The sequence below is a fragment of the Panthera pardus genome, unplaced genomic scaffold (genome assembly GCF_024362965.1).
Source record: "Panthera pardus isolate Hobbes unplaced genomic scaffold, ASM2436296v1 HiC_scaffold_21, whole genome shotgun sequence".
NCBI classification, from domain to species: domain Eukaryota; kingdom Metazoa; phylum Chordata; class Mammalia; order Carnivora; family Felidae; genus Panthera; species Panthera pardus.
Genome location: NW_026526777.1, coordinates 26,872,975 through 26,889,762, shown reverse-complemented (window position 1 = coordinate 26,889,762; position 16,788 = coordinate 26,872,975). Strand labels below are relative to the sequence as shown.

At 39.7% G+C, this 16,788-nt stretch overlaps 1 protein-coding gene across 3 annotated transcripts in view; it reads left to right on the top strand.

The window, feature by feature from the left end:
* The window catches only part of SNRPE (small nuclear ribonucleoprotein polypeptide E), a 143,826-nt gene that overhangs the window by 40,872 nt on the left and 86,166 nt on the right, over positions 1 to 16,788 (top strand). For 2 of the 3 annotated variants that reach the window (XR_008424573.1, XM_019432451.2), the window contains exon 5: positions 6,145 to 6,216. Coding sequence is in view for 1 of the 3 variants with exons in the window: in XM_019432451.2 (XP_019287996.2) it covers positions 6,145 to 6,215 (71 nt within the window). In the remaining 2 variants the exon portion in view is untranslated. Of the gene's footprint in view, positions 1 to 6,144; positions 6,217 to 9,516; positions 9,630 to 10,391; positions 10,518 to 16,788 lie in introns of those variants that run through there. The other variant, XR_008424572.1, reaches the window with a different exon arrangement.

Below are 16,788 nucleotides of genomic sequence, written 5' to 3'. Positions count from 1 at the left end.
TTGCAGAATAACCACCAGTGGCTTGGAAGAAAATCTTGAGGCAGATAGTGGAGCATTCTTTTAACTCCTAGGAATCAAATGTCTGTGGAGGGGAACTGTTCTTAGAGTGAATCAGACACATTCAGCAGCATTCCTGAAACATGAGTCAGAAGTTGGTTGGTGCTACATAACTGCAAAGTCAGGCTGGAGAGTCCAGTGCCACCTGGTTTTCATTTTTTTAAGGATTATTTTATGAAATAATAAATCGCTTGTGTTCTTGATGGCACAGAGCGTTGTGTGGAAGAGGAAGATTAAATGAGGAAGTTTTAGGCAAATGATTTTTTCACTTATATTTTACTGTTTATAAATACCTAAGAGTAATTTATACTTAAAGTAGATGACTAAGCCTAAAATATCTCTTTCTGTTCATGAGTTCGAGCCCTGCTTTGGGCTCTGCTCTGTCAGCTTAGTCTCTTTCTCTCTCCCTCGCTCGCTGCCCCTCTTCAGCTCGCACACACTCTCTCCCTCTCAAAATAAATAACTAAACTTTAAAAAATTAAATATCTCTTTCAGTAAGTACAAAACAAGAGGTATTAATTATAAGAAAGCATTATGTTATAGTTTGACGGCTTGTATCCCTTTTTTAGTAGTGAATAAAGCAGTGGTATCTCTTTCAACCAATAATGGCTTAGAATAAACGTAATAAAATTAAGGAATCTTTCATTTCTTGTCAGCTTCTGAGTACATTGGAGACTTTTTAAAAATCCAGTAATTTCAGATGGTAGCTGTACTTGTGGTGAGCGTAGCACAAGGTATAGACTTGTTAAATCACTTTGTCGTACTCCTGAAACCAATGTAACATTGTGTGTGTGTTGACTGTACTTCAATTTTCTAAAAAACCCACTGATTTTCGTTGCTTTTAGCAGGTGGGACCGTCTTCTTGTGTGTAATCTACTCTACTAACAGAAATGTAAGTCTTGTTTTACTCTTATCATCAGAAAACATACAATATTTCCAAAAACATCATTTGTTTTTGAGAGGGTCTCTCAAAAGGAGAGGGAGAGAACTATAGTAAAAGAAAGGGTTTTTCTTTAGGATAGGGAAAATTTTACCATGTTCATATATTACTTACCTCCTTATTTCTAACAATTTGTGTCTATTTTTCTCTCTCTCTTTTTAAGTTACATTGCCTTTTTTAAAAAAAACTTTTCAAATGCTTATTTATTTTTGAGACAGAGAGAGATAGAGCATGAGTGGGGGAGGAACAGAGACACAGGGAGATAACAGAATCTGAAGCAGGCTCCAGGCTCTAAGCTGTCAGCACAGTGCCTGATGCAGGGCTTGAACTCATGAACCGTGAGATCATGACCTGAGCTGAGCCACCCAGGCACCCCTATTTTTCTCTCTTCTTGATTACATTTGCTGGAGCCTTGTCTATTTCATAGTGTTTACAAAATCAAATTGCTTTTACTTCCAATTAACTTTATTTTGGTTTTAACTGGCCCCATTCTTTACTTTTGGGGATTTTGTTGCTTTTATATCCAATCTCTTTGCTGTCTTAAAAAATATGATATTTGAAACTATACATTTTCCTCCAAATACTGCTTTGACTTTCCCACAAAGATTTAGATAGGTTGATATTTTTATTATTATTTTTAAAAGAAGTAACTAATCATAATTGCTGACATTTGCCATATACTTTTATGGCCTGCAAAAGCAGTCTGTTTACATTTCTCTTTCTTTTTGTCCAAGTTCTTATTTGTGGAAACTTTATTTTACAGATGACTGTGGACTCTTTATAAGAAAACATTGGGGTGCCTGGGTGGCTCAGCCGGTTAAGCGTCCGACTTCGGCTCAGGTCATGATCTCACGGTCCGTGAGTTCCAGCCCTGCGCCAGGCTCTGTGCTGACAGCTCAGAGCCTGGAGCCTGCTTCAGATTCTGTCTCCCTCTCTCTCTGACCCTCCCCCATTCATGCTCTGTCTCTCTCTGTCTCAAGAATAAACATTAAAAAAAAAAAAATTTTTAAAAAAAGAAAACATTAATGAAGTTAATGTTTAACTACAGATAAAAAAATATAGCCTATTAAATATTTTGTTGTCTTTAATGAGATTTTTCTCAATAATCTAATATGTTCAATTTCTATATGTGAACATATATAGCCATTATTTGTAGAATATAAAATCTGCAATAATGTTCTTCATTATGAATTATAGTGTTTAGATCCTTTCCAGCTTTTTTTTTTTTTTTTAATATTTATTTATTTTTGAGAGAGAGAGAAACAGAGTGCAAATGGGGAGGGGTTAGAGAAAGAGGGAGATACAGAATCTGAAGCAGGGTCCAGGCTCTAAGCTGTCAGTGCAGAGCCACAGGATCCTGACCTGAGCTGAAGTCAAACACTTAACCGACTGAGTCACCCACGCCCCCCGATCCTTTATAGCTTTACATATATTATAGCCTTAATCTGTCATTGATATTGAAGAATTAAAATTTTCCATTGTAATTGTATTTTTATAATTTTCACATGACATGGGTATTAATCTACATGATATAATTAGCTGTCATGTTGGTCCATACAAATTCTTTATTATTTTATTCATTATTGACTACCTTTCATCATATGCAGTAACCACCTGCCTTAAGTGCTTTTTTGCCCTAAATTCTGTTTCATCTGATATTAATTAAGCAGCTATTGCTGCTTTCCTTTTTTGTCAGTGTAGTTTATTTTTGCCCATTCTTTGATGTTTAGCTTTCCCAGGCCTCTTGGCTTCTACGTATCTATGTTAGTAATATATTATTTCATTGATTTTTAAATAATTGATGCTTTTTGCCCTTCTAATAGCAAGATTTCTACTATTTAGGATAATTTTAATTGTTATTCTTGGTTTATTTTACTTTCTATTTATGCTTCCTGACTTTTATTCTTGCTTCTTCAATTCTGCCTCTTCTATGAGTTTTACTTTGTTTCCTTTTGCCTTTTAAGTCAATCTGACAGGGAAACTTAATAGCTAAAACAACAAACATTTATTATCTCACCCAGTTTCTGAAAGTCAGGAATCTAGGAGGGGTTTAGCTGGGCAGGTCTGAATAGGATGTGCTTGAGATTACAGTCTACAAGTCACTTGATGCTTCAGTCCTCTGAAGACTTGATTGGATGCTGGGAAGTTTGCTTCTAAGCTCACTCAGATAGCTGTGCTCAAAGACCATAGTTCATTGGTGGCTATTAGCTGGAGGCCTTGTTCCTTCCCACGTGGCCTCTCCACAGGATTATTCGGGATCTAGCAGATGGCTTCCCCCAGAGCAAATGGTCCAAGAGAGCGAGAAGGATCAAGGTGGAAGCTCTAATATCTTTTATCACCTAACCTTCCAAATGATAACTGTCACTTTTGTTGTATCCTATTGGTCACACAGACCAATCCTGGTACTGTGGGAAGGGACAGCACAAGGACGTAAATACAGGAGGCAGGGAGATCGGGAGCTATCTTGGAAGCTGGCTACCACAAACACCCAATTTTTAACTCCACCAGTAAATATCTGGAGTCCAAAAACATTCTTAACTCTCTATTTGCCTGTTTATAGGTATCTAATAAAATAGAACTCGGGCTATCATATTGTAAAATAAGCATTTGCCGCCTTCTCCTCCTCCTCCTCCTCCTCCTTCTTCTTCTTCTTCTTCTTTAATTTTTAATTTTTTAAAATTTACATCCAAATTAGTTAGCATATAGTGAAACAATGATTTCGGGAGTAGATTCCTTAATGCCCCTTACCCGTTTAGCCCATCTCCCCCTCCCACACCCCCTCCAGTAAACCTCTGTTTGTTCTCCATTTGTAAGAGTCTCTTATGTTTCGTCCCCCTCCCTGTTTTTATATTATTTTTGTTTCCCTTCCCTTATGTTCATCTGTTTTGTCTCTTAAAGTCCTCATATGAGTGAAGTCATATGATTTTTGTCTTTCTCTGACTGACCACTTTCACTTAGCATAATACCTTCCAGTTCCATCCACGTAGTTGCAAAGGGCAAGATTGCATTCATTTTGATTGCCGTGTAATACTCCACTGCATATATATACCACATCTTCTTTATCCGTTCATCCATCGATGGACATTTGGGCTCTTTCCATACTTTGGCTATTGTGGATAGTGCTGCTATAAACATGGGGGTGCATGTGTCCCTTCAAAACAGCACACCTGGGGCGCCTGGGTGGCGCAGTCGGTTGGGCGTCCGACTTCAGCCAGGTCACGATCTCGCGGTCCGTGAGTTCGAGCCCCGCGTCAGGCTCTGGGCTGATGGCTCGGAGCCTGGAGCCTGTTTCCGATTCTGTGTCTCCCTCTCTCTCTGCCCCTCCCCCATTCATGCTCTGTCTCTCTCTGTCCCAAAAATAAATAAAAAATGTTGAAAAAAAAAAAAAAAAAACAGCACACCTGTATCCCTTGGATAAATACCTAGTAGTGCAATTGCTGGGTCGTAGGGTAGTTCTATTTTTAGTTTTTTGAGGAACCTCCATACTGTTTTCCAGAGTGGCTGCACCAGTTTGCATTCCCTTTTTTTTTTTTTTAATGAGAGAGAGAGAACCCCAAGCAGACTCCACACCCAGGGCAGTACCTGATGCAGGGCTTGATCCCCAGCCCCTGGGACTGTGACCTGAGCCAAAATCAAGAGTCAAACGCTCAACCCAGGCACCCCAACCATTTGGCTTCTTTATCTTTTGACTTTCTCATACTTTCTCATTCTTTTTTTTTCTTCTCATTCTTAATTAATTTGCTGTGAGTCTTTATAATTTAGGAAATCAATCTCTCTTCCATACCTTTTTTCTAATATCAGTGAAGAAGACTTACCAACAACTGTAGTTAACGTCTCTGTGTCAAATTGCCACCAGAGAAAGAGGGCCAGTAGGAGATATATATTAATAGATTTATTACAAGGAATTGGCTTTTGCAGTTGTGAGGGCTGGCTAGAAAAGTCTGAAATCCATAAGGTAGGTCATCAGAGAGGCCACGCTGGAACTCTCCGGCAAGCCAAGGCTTTAATTCACAGGTGGAATTTCTTCCAAGCTTTGCTCTGAAGAGATTTCAACTGATGGAATCAGGCCCAGCCAGACAATCTAGGTAATCTCTTTTACTTAAAGTTAACTGATTATGAACTGAAGACACATCTACAAAATACCTTCACAGTAATACCTAATGTAGTATTTGAGTGAATAACTGGGGGTTATCCTAGCCAAGTTGGCATGTAACATACCACTTTTCTTCAAAATCACTTTTCTTCAAACAGTAGCTTCCAGAGGCCTTGGTGTTCTTGAAGATATCAAATATGAAAAGATATATGCCTCCATATGTCTCCTATTTTGCCAAACTAATGTTGGTTTCCTGGCCCATTTGTTTACTAATGAAACTTACGTTTGAATTAAGTGTGTTTTTTCAGTGATTCCTTTGGTTTCGTTTTAATGGCAAAATATAAAGCTGCTCTAACTTGAATAGAGCCTGCTTTTTTTTCAGGTTGGAAGGCTTAGAATTATTTTTTTTACAGTAATTTAGTTTCTTTTCCCATAAGCCATGATCTTGGACTCTGCTAGTTAATTTTCATTTCCTCTCTGAGCTCTCTTTGTGTCCAGACTCAGTTCTTTATTTGGGTGAAAAAATATTCTTTTATACTTTTATTGATTACATATGTGCCCGTTTTTCTGCATTCTTTGAGATTTCTATCTTTCAAAGGTTGGTTCTGCCTTTCGTCTTTCATGTTCTTTTAAAATATATTTATATTTTTTCTTTCCTAATACATTTCTCTAAATTACTTTGCATTTCACTGTTGCTACTCTACCCTGCTGAGTCCATTTTGGTTTTTAGTGTTTTACGGAATGATCTCACTTGGTAGTGTGATAATCCTGACAAGGTGTTGCATAGCAAATACATACAAGGATCCTCTAGACTAGACGTTCCCTTGCATTTATCTTCTTTAGGGATTAGCTTTCACCTCCTCCCTAATGTATTTTTGTGGTTTCTTATGGTTTATCCATTTCATTGATTGGGTTAACTGCGAGCTAATATAGTATTGTTATTTCTACAGGCCCTGTATTACTTTTCTACGTATTTCCGCTGCCTTGAGTTTAATTCCTTAAATCTTACTGTTGATACTGATGTTTCTCCTTATTTCAATGATTCGTTTTTTAGAAATTTGGAGAGCAGGGGAGGCTTGGAGTCTGGGGCACAGTTACTCTTTGCCATCTTTCAGGAAGTCCTGAGGTATGTACTTTTAATTGATCTTGTTAGTTTACTTGGTTTTGCTTTTGTTTTTGTTTTTAATATTATGACAGAGTGTTTGTAATAGAAGGTCAAGAATCAGGAGAATTCTAGGGGCACCCGGGTGGCTCAGTCGGTTAAGCATCTGACTCTTGATTTCAGCTCAGGTCATGATTTCATGGTTTGTGAGTTTGAGCCCCACGTGAGTTGAGCCTGCTTGGGATTCTCTCTCTCTCTCTCTCTCTCTCTCTCTTTCTCTGTGTGTGTGTGTGTGTGTCTCAGAAACAAATAAACTAAAAAAAAAAAAAAAGAAGAAGAAGAAGAAGAATCAGAAAAATTCTATTTCAATCCTAGCTATTTTCCTAAATACCCTGTGTAACTTTGGCTAAAGTCCCTTCATTTTTATGGGCTTTAATCTCTCCATCTACAAAGTATGGGAAAGAAAACTGTCCTTACCTTTTAGGAATGCCAAGAAAAATCTAAAAGTTTATGAGAAAGTCAAGAAAATTCAGGGCTTTTAGCCAAAAATAGTCTGAGGATCAGGCATTGGCAGTGGGAATGGAAGGGCAGGAACTTAGAAATGAAGGAAACAGGGGCACCTGGCTAGCTCAGTCAGGAGAGCATGAGACTCTTGATCTCAGGGTAGTAAGTTTGAACCCCACATTGGATGTAGAGAGTACTTAAAAATAAAATCTTTAAAAAAACACACACACAATATATCTATAACCCAGCTTGTCACTTCTTAACATTTGTTGCTTCAGATTTTTTTTTTTTCTTTTAGAGAGGGAGCGAGCACAAGCTGGGGAGAGGGCCCGAGGGAGATGGAGAGAGAGAGAAAGAGAGAGAACCTCAAGCAGGCTCCATACTCAGCGTGCAGAGCCCAACACAGGGCTCTATCCCACAAACCTGGGGTCATAACCTGAGCCAAAATCAAGGGCCGGATGCCCAACCAACTGAGCCACCCAGGCACCCCTCAGAATTTTTATTTGAGAAGTTGAACATTACATATATAGTTGAATCCACTCTGTACCCTTTATGATAAAATCTCTTTCTCTTTCTTCCCAGTGGTGTTCATTATGTTAATGTATATCATTTTTGTGTGTTTTTTATATTTACTGTATAATATAATATATGCTAGTGTTTTGCCTGTTTTTAAACTTTATATTATTATTATAATATATATTATAGAATATTATATTATTCTGCAAATTGTCTTTCCCTTTCGAGATTATTTTTTATATTTATCCATGGTAGTATATGTAATTCTAGTAGAGTCATTTTAACCATCAAATATCTTTATAGGACCAAATATCAAATATGCCTCAGTTTCTATTTTCTAACTACCTCTTGATGGACATTTAGATTGTTGCCAATTTTCAGTGTTACATTAGTGCTGTAATGAATATTCTTGATAGTTCTCCTTGTACACACATGTAAGAGTTCTCTAGACTAGAGTGTCTTTTTAATGTTTATTTATTTGAGAGAATAATGTTTGTTTATTGATTTTGAGAGAGAGAGAGAGAGAGAAACAGAGCAAGTGGCAGGGGCAGAGGGAGAAGGAGAGAGAGAATCCCAAGAAGGCTCTACCCTGTCAACATTGAGCCTGACACACGGCTCAATCTCATGAACTGTAAGATCATAACCTGAGCCAAAATTAAGGGTCAGAGGCTCAAATGACTGAGCCACCCATGCACCCCTAGACTAGAATATTTCTACTCAACTAGAGGTGTTGGGTCATGTGTTATGTGCATCTTAAACTTTACTAGTTATTGCCAAATCATTTTCCAAAATAGTTGTACCAATTTACCTTTCACTAGCAGTGTGTAAGTTCCTGGTTCTTCACATTCTCACCAATACTGGTTTTTGTAGACTTCAAAATGTTTTTTGGTCTGATGAATATGAGTAAAAAAATCTATTTTAATTTGCATTTCTCTTATTAGTAGAGACATTGAGTTTCTTATGTTTATTGGCTACTTGGGTTTTCTCTTCTGCAAATTGCTTGTTCATATCTTTTGCCCATTTTTCTATTAAGTTCTTTTTTACTTTCTTATTGTGGTGTCGCATTTTTTTATATATTCTAAATATTAACTCCTTGTAGGTAATATTTATTGCAGTCATATTCTCTTAGCCTGTGGCTTGTTTTTCACTTTATCTATGGTCTCTTGTTTTACAAAAGTTTTAAGTTATAATACTATCCTTTTTTTTTTTTTTTAAGTAAGCTCTAGGCCCACCATGGGACTTGAACTCATGACCCCAAGATCAAGAGTTGCATGATCTACCAGTTTTTTCCTTAACGTTTATATCCAACGTCATAAAAAAAATTCTCCAATATTCTCCTAAAAATGTTTCAATTTTGTTTTTTGCATTTAGGTCTTTGTCTAGATTTTTACTTTTTTGTTGTTGTTGTTGTTAATGTTTATATATTTTTGAGAGAGAGAGAGCACAATCTGGGGAGAAGCAGAGAGAGAAAAGGACAGAGGACCTGAAGCAGGCTCTGTGCTGACAGCAGGGAGCCTGATGCAGGGCTCGAATCCACAAACCATGACATCATGACCTGAGCCAAAGTTGAACAGTTAACCACCTGAGCCACCCAGGTGCCCCTAGAGTTTTCTTTTTTGTACATGATATAAAATAGGGATCTCATAATTTTTTAAATTATGAATTACTAATTATTCTAATATTATTTTTTCAATAATCCTTTTTTTTCCTACAAAATTTGCAATGTCACCTTGATCATATTTGTATTTATCTGCACTTAGCTCTCTATTCTGGTTCACTGGCAGCCTTGACAATCCCTATACTATTACCCTGGTGTTCAATATTATGTCTTTATTATAGGTCTTTTTTTTTTTTTTTTTTTACATCCCCCTGACATTTATTTTATGGGTGGAAATTTTTACCATTTGACCCCTTCACTCATTTTGCCCATTCCTCCACCCCCTCCTCTGGCAACCACCTATTGGTCCTGGTAGAGTAAGTCTTACCTTGTTTTTTTTACAACTATCCTGGCTATTGTTGGCCCTTTAATCTTTTTTTTTTTTTTTAATATTTTATTTTTAAGTAATCTCTACGCTCAATATGGGGCTCTAATTCACAACCCTGAGATCAAGAGTTGCACGTTCCAGGGACTGAGCTAGCCAGGTGCCTGGCCCTTTCATCTTTCATGCAAAGTATAGGTTCTACAAAATAAGTCTACTAGGATTGTGCATGGAGTTTGATTGAATTTTGAGATTAATTGGGGCCTAACTTCCTATCTTATTAGCTTTTTAAAAAAATTATTTTTAATGTTTACTTATTTTTTAGGAGAGACAGAGCATGAGCGGGGAGAGACAGAGAGAGAGACACAGAATCTGAAGCAGGCTCTAGATTCTGAGTTGTCAGCACAGAGGCCAGCGTGAGACTTGAATCCATAAACTGTGAGATCATGACCTGAGCTGAAGTAGGATGCTTAACCAACTCAGCTACCCAGGCACCTCTCTTACTAACTTTTTAATGTTGAACATAGTATATTTTTATTTAGTTAGTTTTATTTTATGTCTTAATGTAAAGTTTTAGAATTTTATGTTAGGGTTTTAAATAATAATTTTTTCCTGTAGTTTTTTGTTTTTGTTTTCCTAGCCTGATAATAGAAACAAGTACAGTAGCAGAGAACACAGGAATGAATACTTAAAAGGCTCTGAAGAGTAAGGGAGGAAATGTTTGGAAGGACTGTCCAGTTGTGCATTGATTCTGATGACAGCTTTGTACTGTGTCGATGGTAGCTAAGGCAGAACTATATTCCTCCTCGTATCCTTCCCTGTATGCTTCCTAGTTAGAATTGTCACAAGAGAGATTTGCATGAGATTTTGAAGGTAAGAGTAAAGTAGTAGCCAATTTTGTGCTCTAAAGGTCAGCGTAGGGCAGGTGCAGTTACGTAGGTTACATGTTGTCAGTTGTCTGCTGGTTCATTTTGTTGGTTTGGGGCAGGAGCCATATCCCACTGGATCTTCTCCTTCATCTTCTCCAAATTCTGGGCCATGTTCATGTCCTCTATGCTGAGGAACACCAACCTACCATATAGATCCCCTATTGCATTTAGAGTAGAAGAAGTGAGAAAGAGACACACACAGCTCATTTGTCCTCATGGGTTCCACTTTGTTCTCTGTCTCTCCCACATTGTGTCTATCTTCCTTTTGCAGCTGCTGGCCTTGCTGACTTCAGGGCCAATGCCAGATGTAGAAGCAACAGACTTACACAGACTGCTTAACTAGCTCCCATGATTGCAAAAGACCCGATCCCCATAATAAATCCTTTACTCTATTTTACTCATAGTGGTCTGCTTCCTTGATCAAATCCTAATTGATACAATTCACATTTTCCTAAAGGTCCTAGAGCAAACACTGGAAAAATAGAATAAAGAAAATGGGAGTTGTATATGGCCTCTGAGGGAATGAGAGAATATCAGAGAATTCAGGGACAAGACACTAGTCTTCAATGAAATGCATAAACATTGATGCTATGGAGACTGCAATCGTTGGTGTCAGTGGAAAGGAGTCTGAGACATACTTCCATAGTGCTGCACAAATCCAAAATCTGGGAATGCAGGATCTATTTCTAATTAACTTTGTTTTCTGTTGTTGGTGATTTGTTTTAGAAGCCCCTTAGTATAATCCTGGCACAGTATGCATTCAGCAAATGTTTGTGGAATGAATTGAAATTAGACTACTTGACATTAGACTAATTGAAATTAGACTTGAGCATCTTATAAGACTCATCTTTGCTGAAATACTATTAATTAGGCCAAAGAGAAATATTATTGCCCTGTCTTTGAGAAGAAAATGGGTACCTAAAGAGGTGGTACAATATTGTCTCTTTTCATGGAGAAGTATGAACTGGATGACAGAATCCTTGAATTTTGGAAATGGAGCCCTCTCATTTTCCAAATAAGTTCAAGAGAAGTTTGTTGACTTGTCAGTGGCAAAGTCTGTTTCAGAATCATGTTCATAGGAATCTCAGTCCTTTGCCCTATTTACTAAACTACAACCTCTTCCCTGCAAAACAGTCGAGTGAATTTCTTTATTGTGGATTTCAAAAGTTAAATCCAAGTACTGATAAGATCAATTTCAACTTGGCGAGAGATCACTGAAGTCCCAGGCCTTATCTCATTCAACATTTTATTCAACAAGTTGGATAAAGACCCATGAGAAATAATTTTGAAATTTTCAGGTGACATAAACTGAAAGTAGTACCTATAACCTACTATATTGGTTTGGAGAGTTAGGATTTCAAATTCTAATTAATAGGCTAAAAGACAAAAATTTACAGGAATAATCAGAAAGTCCAGTATATACATTAAAATATATAGTTAGTACAGGAAGGGAAAAATTTGGTCTGGTACAAAGTCATGAGAAAAAGGCCTGAAATTTTGTAGGAGTTAGTGAATAAGCAAAGGAGCTTTTTTAAAAAAAATGTTTATTGGGGCGCCTGGGTGGCTCCGTCGGTTAAGTGGCCGACTTCGACTCAGGTCATGATCTCGCGGTCCGTGAGTTCGAGCCCCGCGTCGGGCTCTGTGCTGACAGCTCAGAGCCTGGAGCCTGTTTCAGATTCTGTGTCTCCCTCTCTCTCTGACCCTCCCCTGTTCATGCTCTGTCTCTCTCTGTCTCAAAAATAAATAAACGTTAAAAAAGAAAAATTAAAAAAAAATGTTTATTGCAGTCTTTGGATACAAGCAAATGGAGGAAGCACGATGGGTCGTAGATGAAGCCATGAGGACAATTTGGAGCAAGTCCTAAGACAAAACTTTAAGCTGTGGTGTCTAAATCTTTTCTTAGAAATCAAGAGAAGCCAGTGCATAGCTTGTGGGTATCCCTGCTAGACTGGACTTTCTTACTCTTGATTATTCCACCTCCTCATCATGTGCCTGTAGCACTCTGCTCTTCCCTGTATAAAGTGACTGCAGACCACCTTTCCCCCCCTGCTCACCTAAATCCATCCTTCATTCAAATCTAGCTCCAGCCCGATTCACTTCTCAACATAATTCATGGTGAGCTTTCCCCTCCTCTGAAATTCTCTTTTAGCCTGCTGCTTTTATTTCATGATGATTATGGGAACAATATTGGTGGCAGTGCTGATAAATAGCATTGGCCACATAAGAATTATCTGAGTATAATAAAACTTTGGGGAGAGATGGCTCATTCTGAAGACGATATAAATGCTAATTGTAAAAGCTAAAGAATGATGTAGTTTGGAAAAATACCTATTCTATTTTTGCTTTGAAATTTGGCACTTTTTTTTCAATTTACTAGTTTTTAGGATTATTTTTATTTTTTTTAAAGTTTATTTATTTATTTTGAGAAAGAGAGAGAGAGCATGAACCGAGGAGGGGCAGAGAGAGAGGGAGAGAGAGAATCCCAAGCAGGCTCCGCACTGTCAGTCCAGAGCCAGACGTGGGGCTCGATCTCACAAACCGCGATATCATGACCTGACCTGAACAAGAGTCAGATGCTCAACCAACTGAGCCACCCAGGCGCCCCTGAAGTTTGAATTTTTCAAAAAATTGTAAAATTATCTTAGAGCAAAGAGGGGCAACATAGAAATTAAGTCCCTGGGTGTTAAGTGACTTTGCTCAAAGTCACTAAAGGAGAGACGAATTTGATCCCCAGTGTACTGGGGCCTACACTGTGTCTATCAGAATAGGCTCTTAGGAGTTTACATTGTGAGAAATAGAAGTCAACTATGCCTGATTTATTTGATCAACAAGTCTATTTAATGTATATTTATTGAGTGCTTACTCTGTGCTGGACAGTCTTCTAGGCCTTGGGGATACAGCAGCAAATAAACAAATTCCCTGTAGTAGGGGAGATAGACAATAAACAAACTCACAAATATATTGTATTTTGGATGCTAAAGAAGAAAAATAAAGAGGACTGAGTCAGATGTTAGAGAAGAGAAATGAAGAGGAAAGGAGTGCTTAGACAGGATGGGGTTAAGGCAGCCCGTTTAATAAAGTAACATTTGTGGAGGCCTGACTGGAGTGACGAAGCAAGTCAGATGGGCGTCTTGGGGAAGAGCGTTCCGAGAGTGTGCTCAGCATCTAGAAAACGAGCAGGGAGGCTAGTGTGGCCAGAGGAGAACAAGTGAGGAAGTGATAGGAAATGAGATTAGAAAGGCAGCAAACAAGGGGCCAATCCTATAGACCTCCATAAGTATTTTGGATTCTGAGTAAGATGAGAATCTCTGGGATGGTTCTGAGCAGAAGTGACAGGATCTGACTTACAGTTTTTAAAGAGCACTGGCACCTGGGTGGCTCAGTCAGTTAAGCGTCTGACTTTGGCTCAGGGCATAATCTCTTGGTTTGTGAGTTCAAGCCCCACATCGGGCTCTCTGCTGTCAGCACGGAGACTGCTTAGGAACCTCTGTCCCACTCTCTCTCTCTCTGCCCCTCCCCCGCTGGTTCTCTCTCTGTGTGTCTCAAAATAAATAAATAAATAAAATTATCGGGGCACCTGGGTGGCTCAGTTGGTTGAGCATCTGACTTTGCCTAAGGTCATGATCTCATGGTTTGTGAGTTCGAGCCCCACATTGGGCTCACTGCTGTCAGCACAGAGCCTGCTTAGGATCCTCTGGCCCCCTGTCTCTCTACTCCTCCCTTACTCACACTCTCTCTGTCTAAAATAAATAAACATTTTTAAAAAAGAATTCCCTCCACAATCATTGATAATGAAATATATGACAAAAATTATTTTAAAAAACAAAAACAAAAAACCACTGACTACTGTGTAAAGACATGAAGGACTGCATGGGAACAAAGGTGAAACTAGGGAGATAAGTTAAGAGACTCTTGCAGTGGGGCCCCTGGGTGGCTCAGTCAGTTGGGGGTCCGACTCTTGGTTTTGGGGCAGGTCATGATCTCGTGGTTCATGGGTTCAAGCTGAGCAGGACTCTGTCTCTCTCCCTCTCTGCCCCTCCCTCACGCATGCTCTCTCTCTCTCTCTCTCTCTCTCTCTCTCTCTCTCTCAAAAGAAATAAACTTAAAACAAAAAAGAGGCTATTGCAGTAATCTAGTGAGGGGTCATGGTGAGTACCACCAGTGAGTACCAGTGGAGGAGAAGGCCACTTTCAGAATTTCCTCATGGATTAGATATAGGGTTACAAAAAAGACTCAGAGAGTCTCCAAAGTTTGGGCCTGAACAACCAGAAGGAGTTGGATATTCATGGGCCCTCCTGGTAACTCAAGCTCTAAAAATGGACATAAATGAAGAGGAGGAAGAGAGCCATAACCACTGTCAAAATCCTACCCCAGAGCCAGTCTGATGAAGCCTTTGTCACTGCCAGCACTGGACACTGCACGCTACCCCTGGCCTAGATATTGCTGTTGCTAGAATAAATTCTGCTTCCTTGCTTCAGTCTCTGCATTACTATTGCCTGAGCCAACATTCCAGGTGGGCACAACCGATTGACCAAGTTCAGATCACATGCCTGCTCCCTAACTACAAGAGGTGCTGGGAAAGGAAGTGTATGCTCCTTCTACTTTTTTCCCCCTCCTTCTACTTTTAAAGTGGGATACTAGCCCTGCTTTTTACTCAAGTTCGAACGGTAGGGGATTCCTCAAAGACAAGAAGACCGTTCGGATGGGGGGGTAACCACAAAATCAAGGAATATACGTGACAGTCTGTCAGAGCGGTCACTGTAGAAATGTGTTGGACTGCTGATACAGAAAGCCACTGTAACTCGTTTAAAAGCTCATTGTTTAAGGGAGTTTTAAACAAACAATCTGAGAGAATTTCATTCATAACTGGGAAAGCACTTCAAAGTATTCAACAGGAAGATGAACGTTGCATTATCACTCAATGGCACAGAGCATCAGTAACAGACTTCCTTTGGCTCTGCCCACTTCTCTCACCCCAGCCCTGCAAGGCTGGGATTCTTACAGAAGTGAGGCTTTCTTTCAAGGCACCCAGACCCTATCTGTGAACTACTTATCTGTTTTAATCATTGCAGCATCAGGGAAAAGTAAGGCCTAACCTTCTGAGGGTTACCGAGGGAACCAAATGTATTTCAAATCAAAGGGTGATACCAAAGTCAGGCATTACTGAGCAGTGGTCTAAAGTTTTTTGACTTGCTATAAGAATGTCCATAAAACCCCACAAGCAGGGGTGCCTAAGTGGCTCAGTTGGTTAAGCCTCCAACTCTTGATTTCAGCTCAGGTCACACGATCTTGTGGTTCGTAGGATTGAGCCCCGCAGCAGGCTCTGTGCTGACCGTGCGATGCCTGCTTGGGATTCTCTCTCTCCCTCTCTCTCTGCCTCTGGCCCCCTGCCCCCCGCATGCACACGTGTGTGCACACACACACACACACACGCACTCTCCCTCTCTCTCTCTCTCAAAATAAATAAACTTAAAAAAAACCCACAAACAATCCATGAAATTGTTAAAGGCCTTGAAAAACAAAGTTTGAAAACCACTGGGCAATGCAGAGAATAACAGATGGAGTGTTTAAAGACCTGCATGGGGTTAACTACTTCTCTATAAGCTTTACTTTCTGTAAGCCGTAGTCTCCTCTAAAATGGAAAAAAACCAGCCATCTCACAGTGTTATTATGAGGATTAAATAAGAGAATATATATAAAACCTAGCTGACTGGCAAAGCATCCTATGATGTTAGAATAACTTACTTCTGGGGCGCCTGGGTGGCTCAGTCGGTTAAGGGCCGACTTCAGCTCAGGTCACGATCTCGCGGTCTGTGAGTTCGAGCCCCGCATTGGGCTCTGGGCTGATGGCTCAGAGCCTGGAGCCTGCTTCCGATTCTGTGTCTCCCTCTCTCTCTGCCCCTCCCCCGTTCATGCTCTGTCTCTCTCTGTCTCAAAAATAAATAAACGTTAAAAAAAAAATTTTTTTTTTAAAAAAAGAATAACTTACTTCTCACAGGCACATGGGACCAAGAATTTTAAACCTAGAACACTTAGGTCCTGCATCTATATGCCTGAGAAACTTCTGCCATCTGGAAGATTTAAAGGCCCAGAGACGTTCACCGCGCCTTGCCCCAAGAATGTTAAAACAATAGTGATAGAACCAGGTTCCCGGCCTTTCCTGTCCCTATCACTTTAAACACATCACCTGAGCTCTGGCTTACCTTACTGCCTTGATTTGTTTTGTTACTGTGAACTGATGGCCACCAAAGTTCAGGTGTTAATTTATGCATCCCGCAGTTGTCTCCAGGCTCCACTCAGGGATGGCTTACTTGTTCTCTCTGCATCTGGCCAACCCAGGTGCTGCTTTCCATCTTCCCCTATTTGGTTCCAGAGCCGCCTCCTCAGAGACTTTCTCCCACAACCCTGGGGAAAAGCTGTCTGGCTGGACGATTCCACTTCACCAGCCTTGGTCCCTCCTGGCGTAGGAGCCATTCTGTGGTTTGTGATTGAGTTCCACTGGGAGACAGTCCTCTGGGTGGCTGCTTTTGTTTCAGATGCATGAACTTAACAGCCCACGAGTGGCTTTGAAGGCTTTTCCAAACTTCTCTTCTGTGGGTCAGGTAGGGAACATTTTCCAAACTTCCAGGGTACTTCCTACCTTTGAGAAATAGTCTCCCAGATCTGGC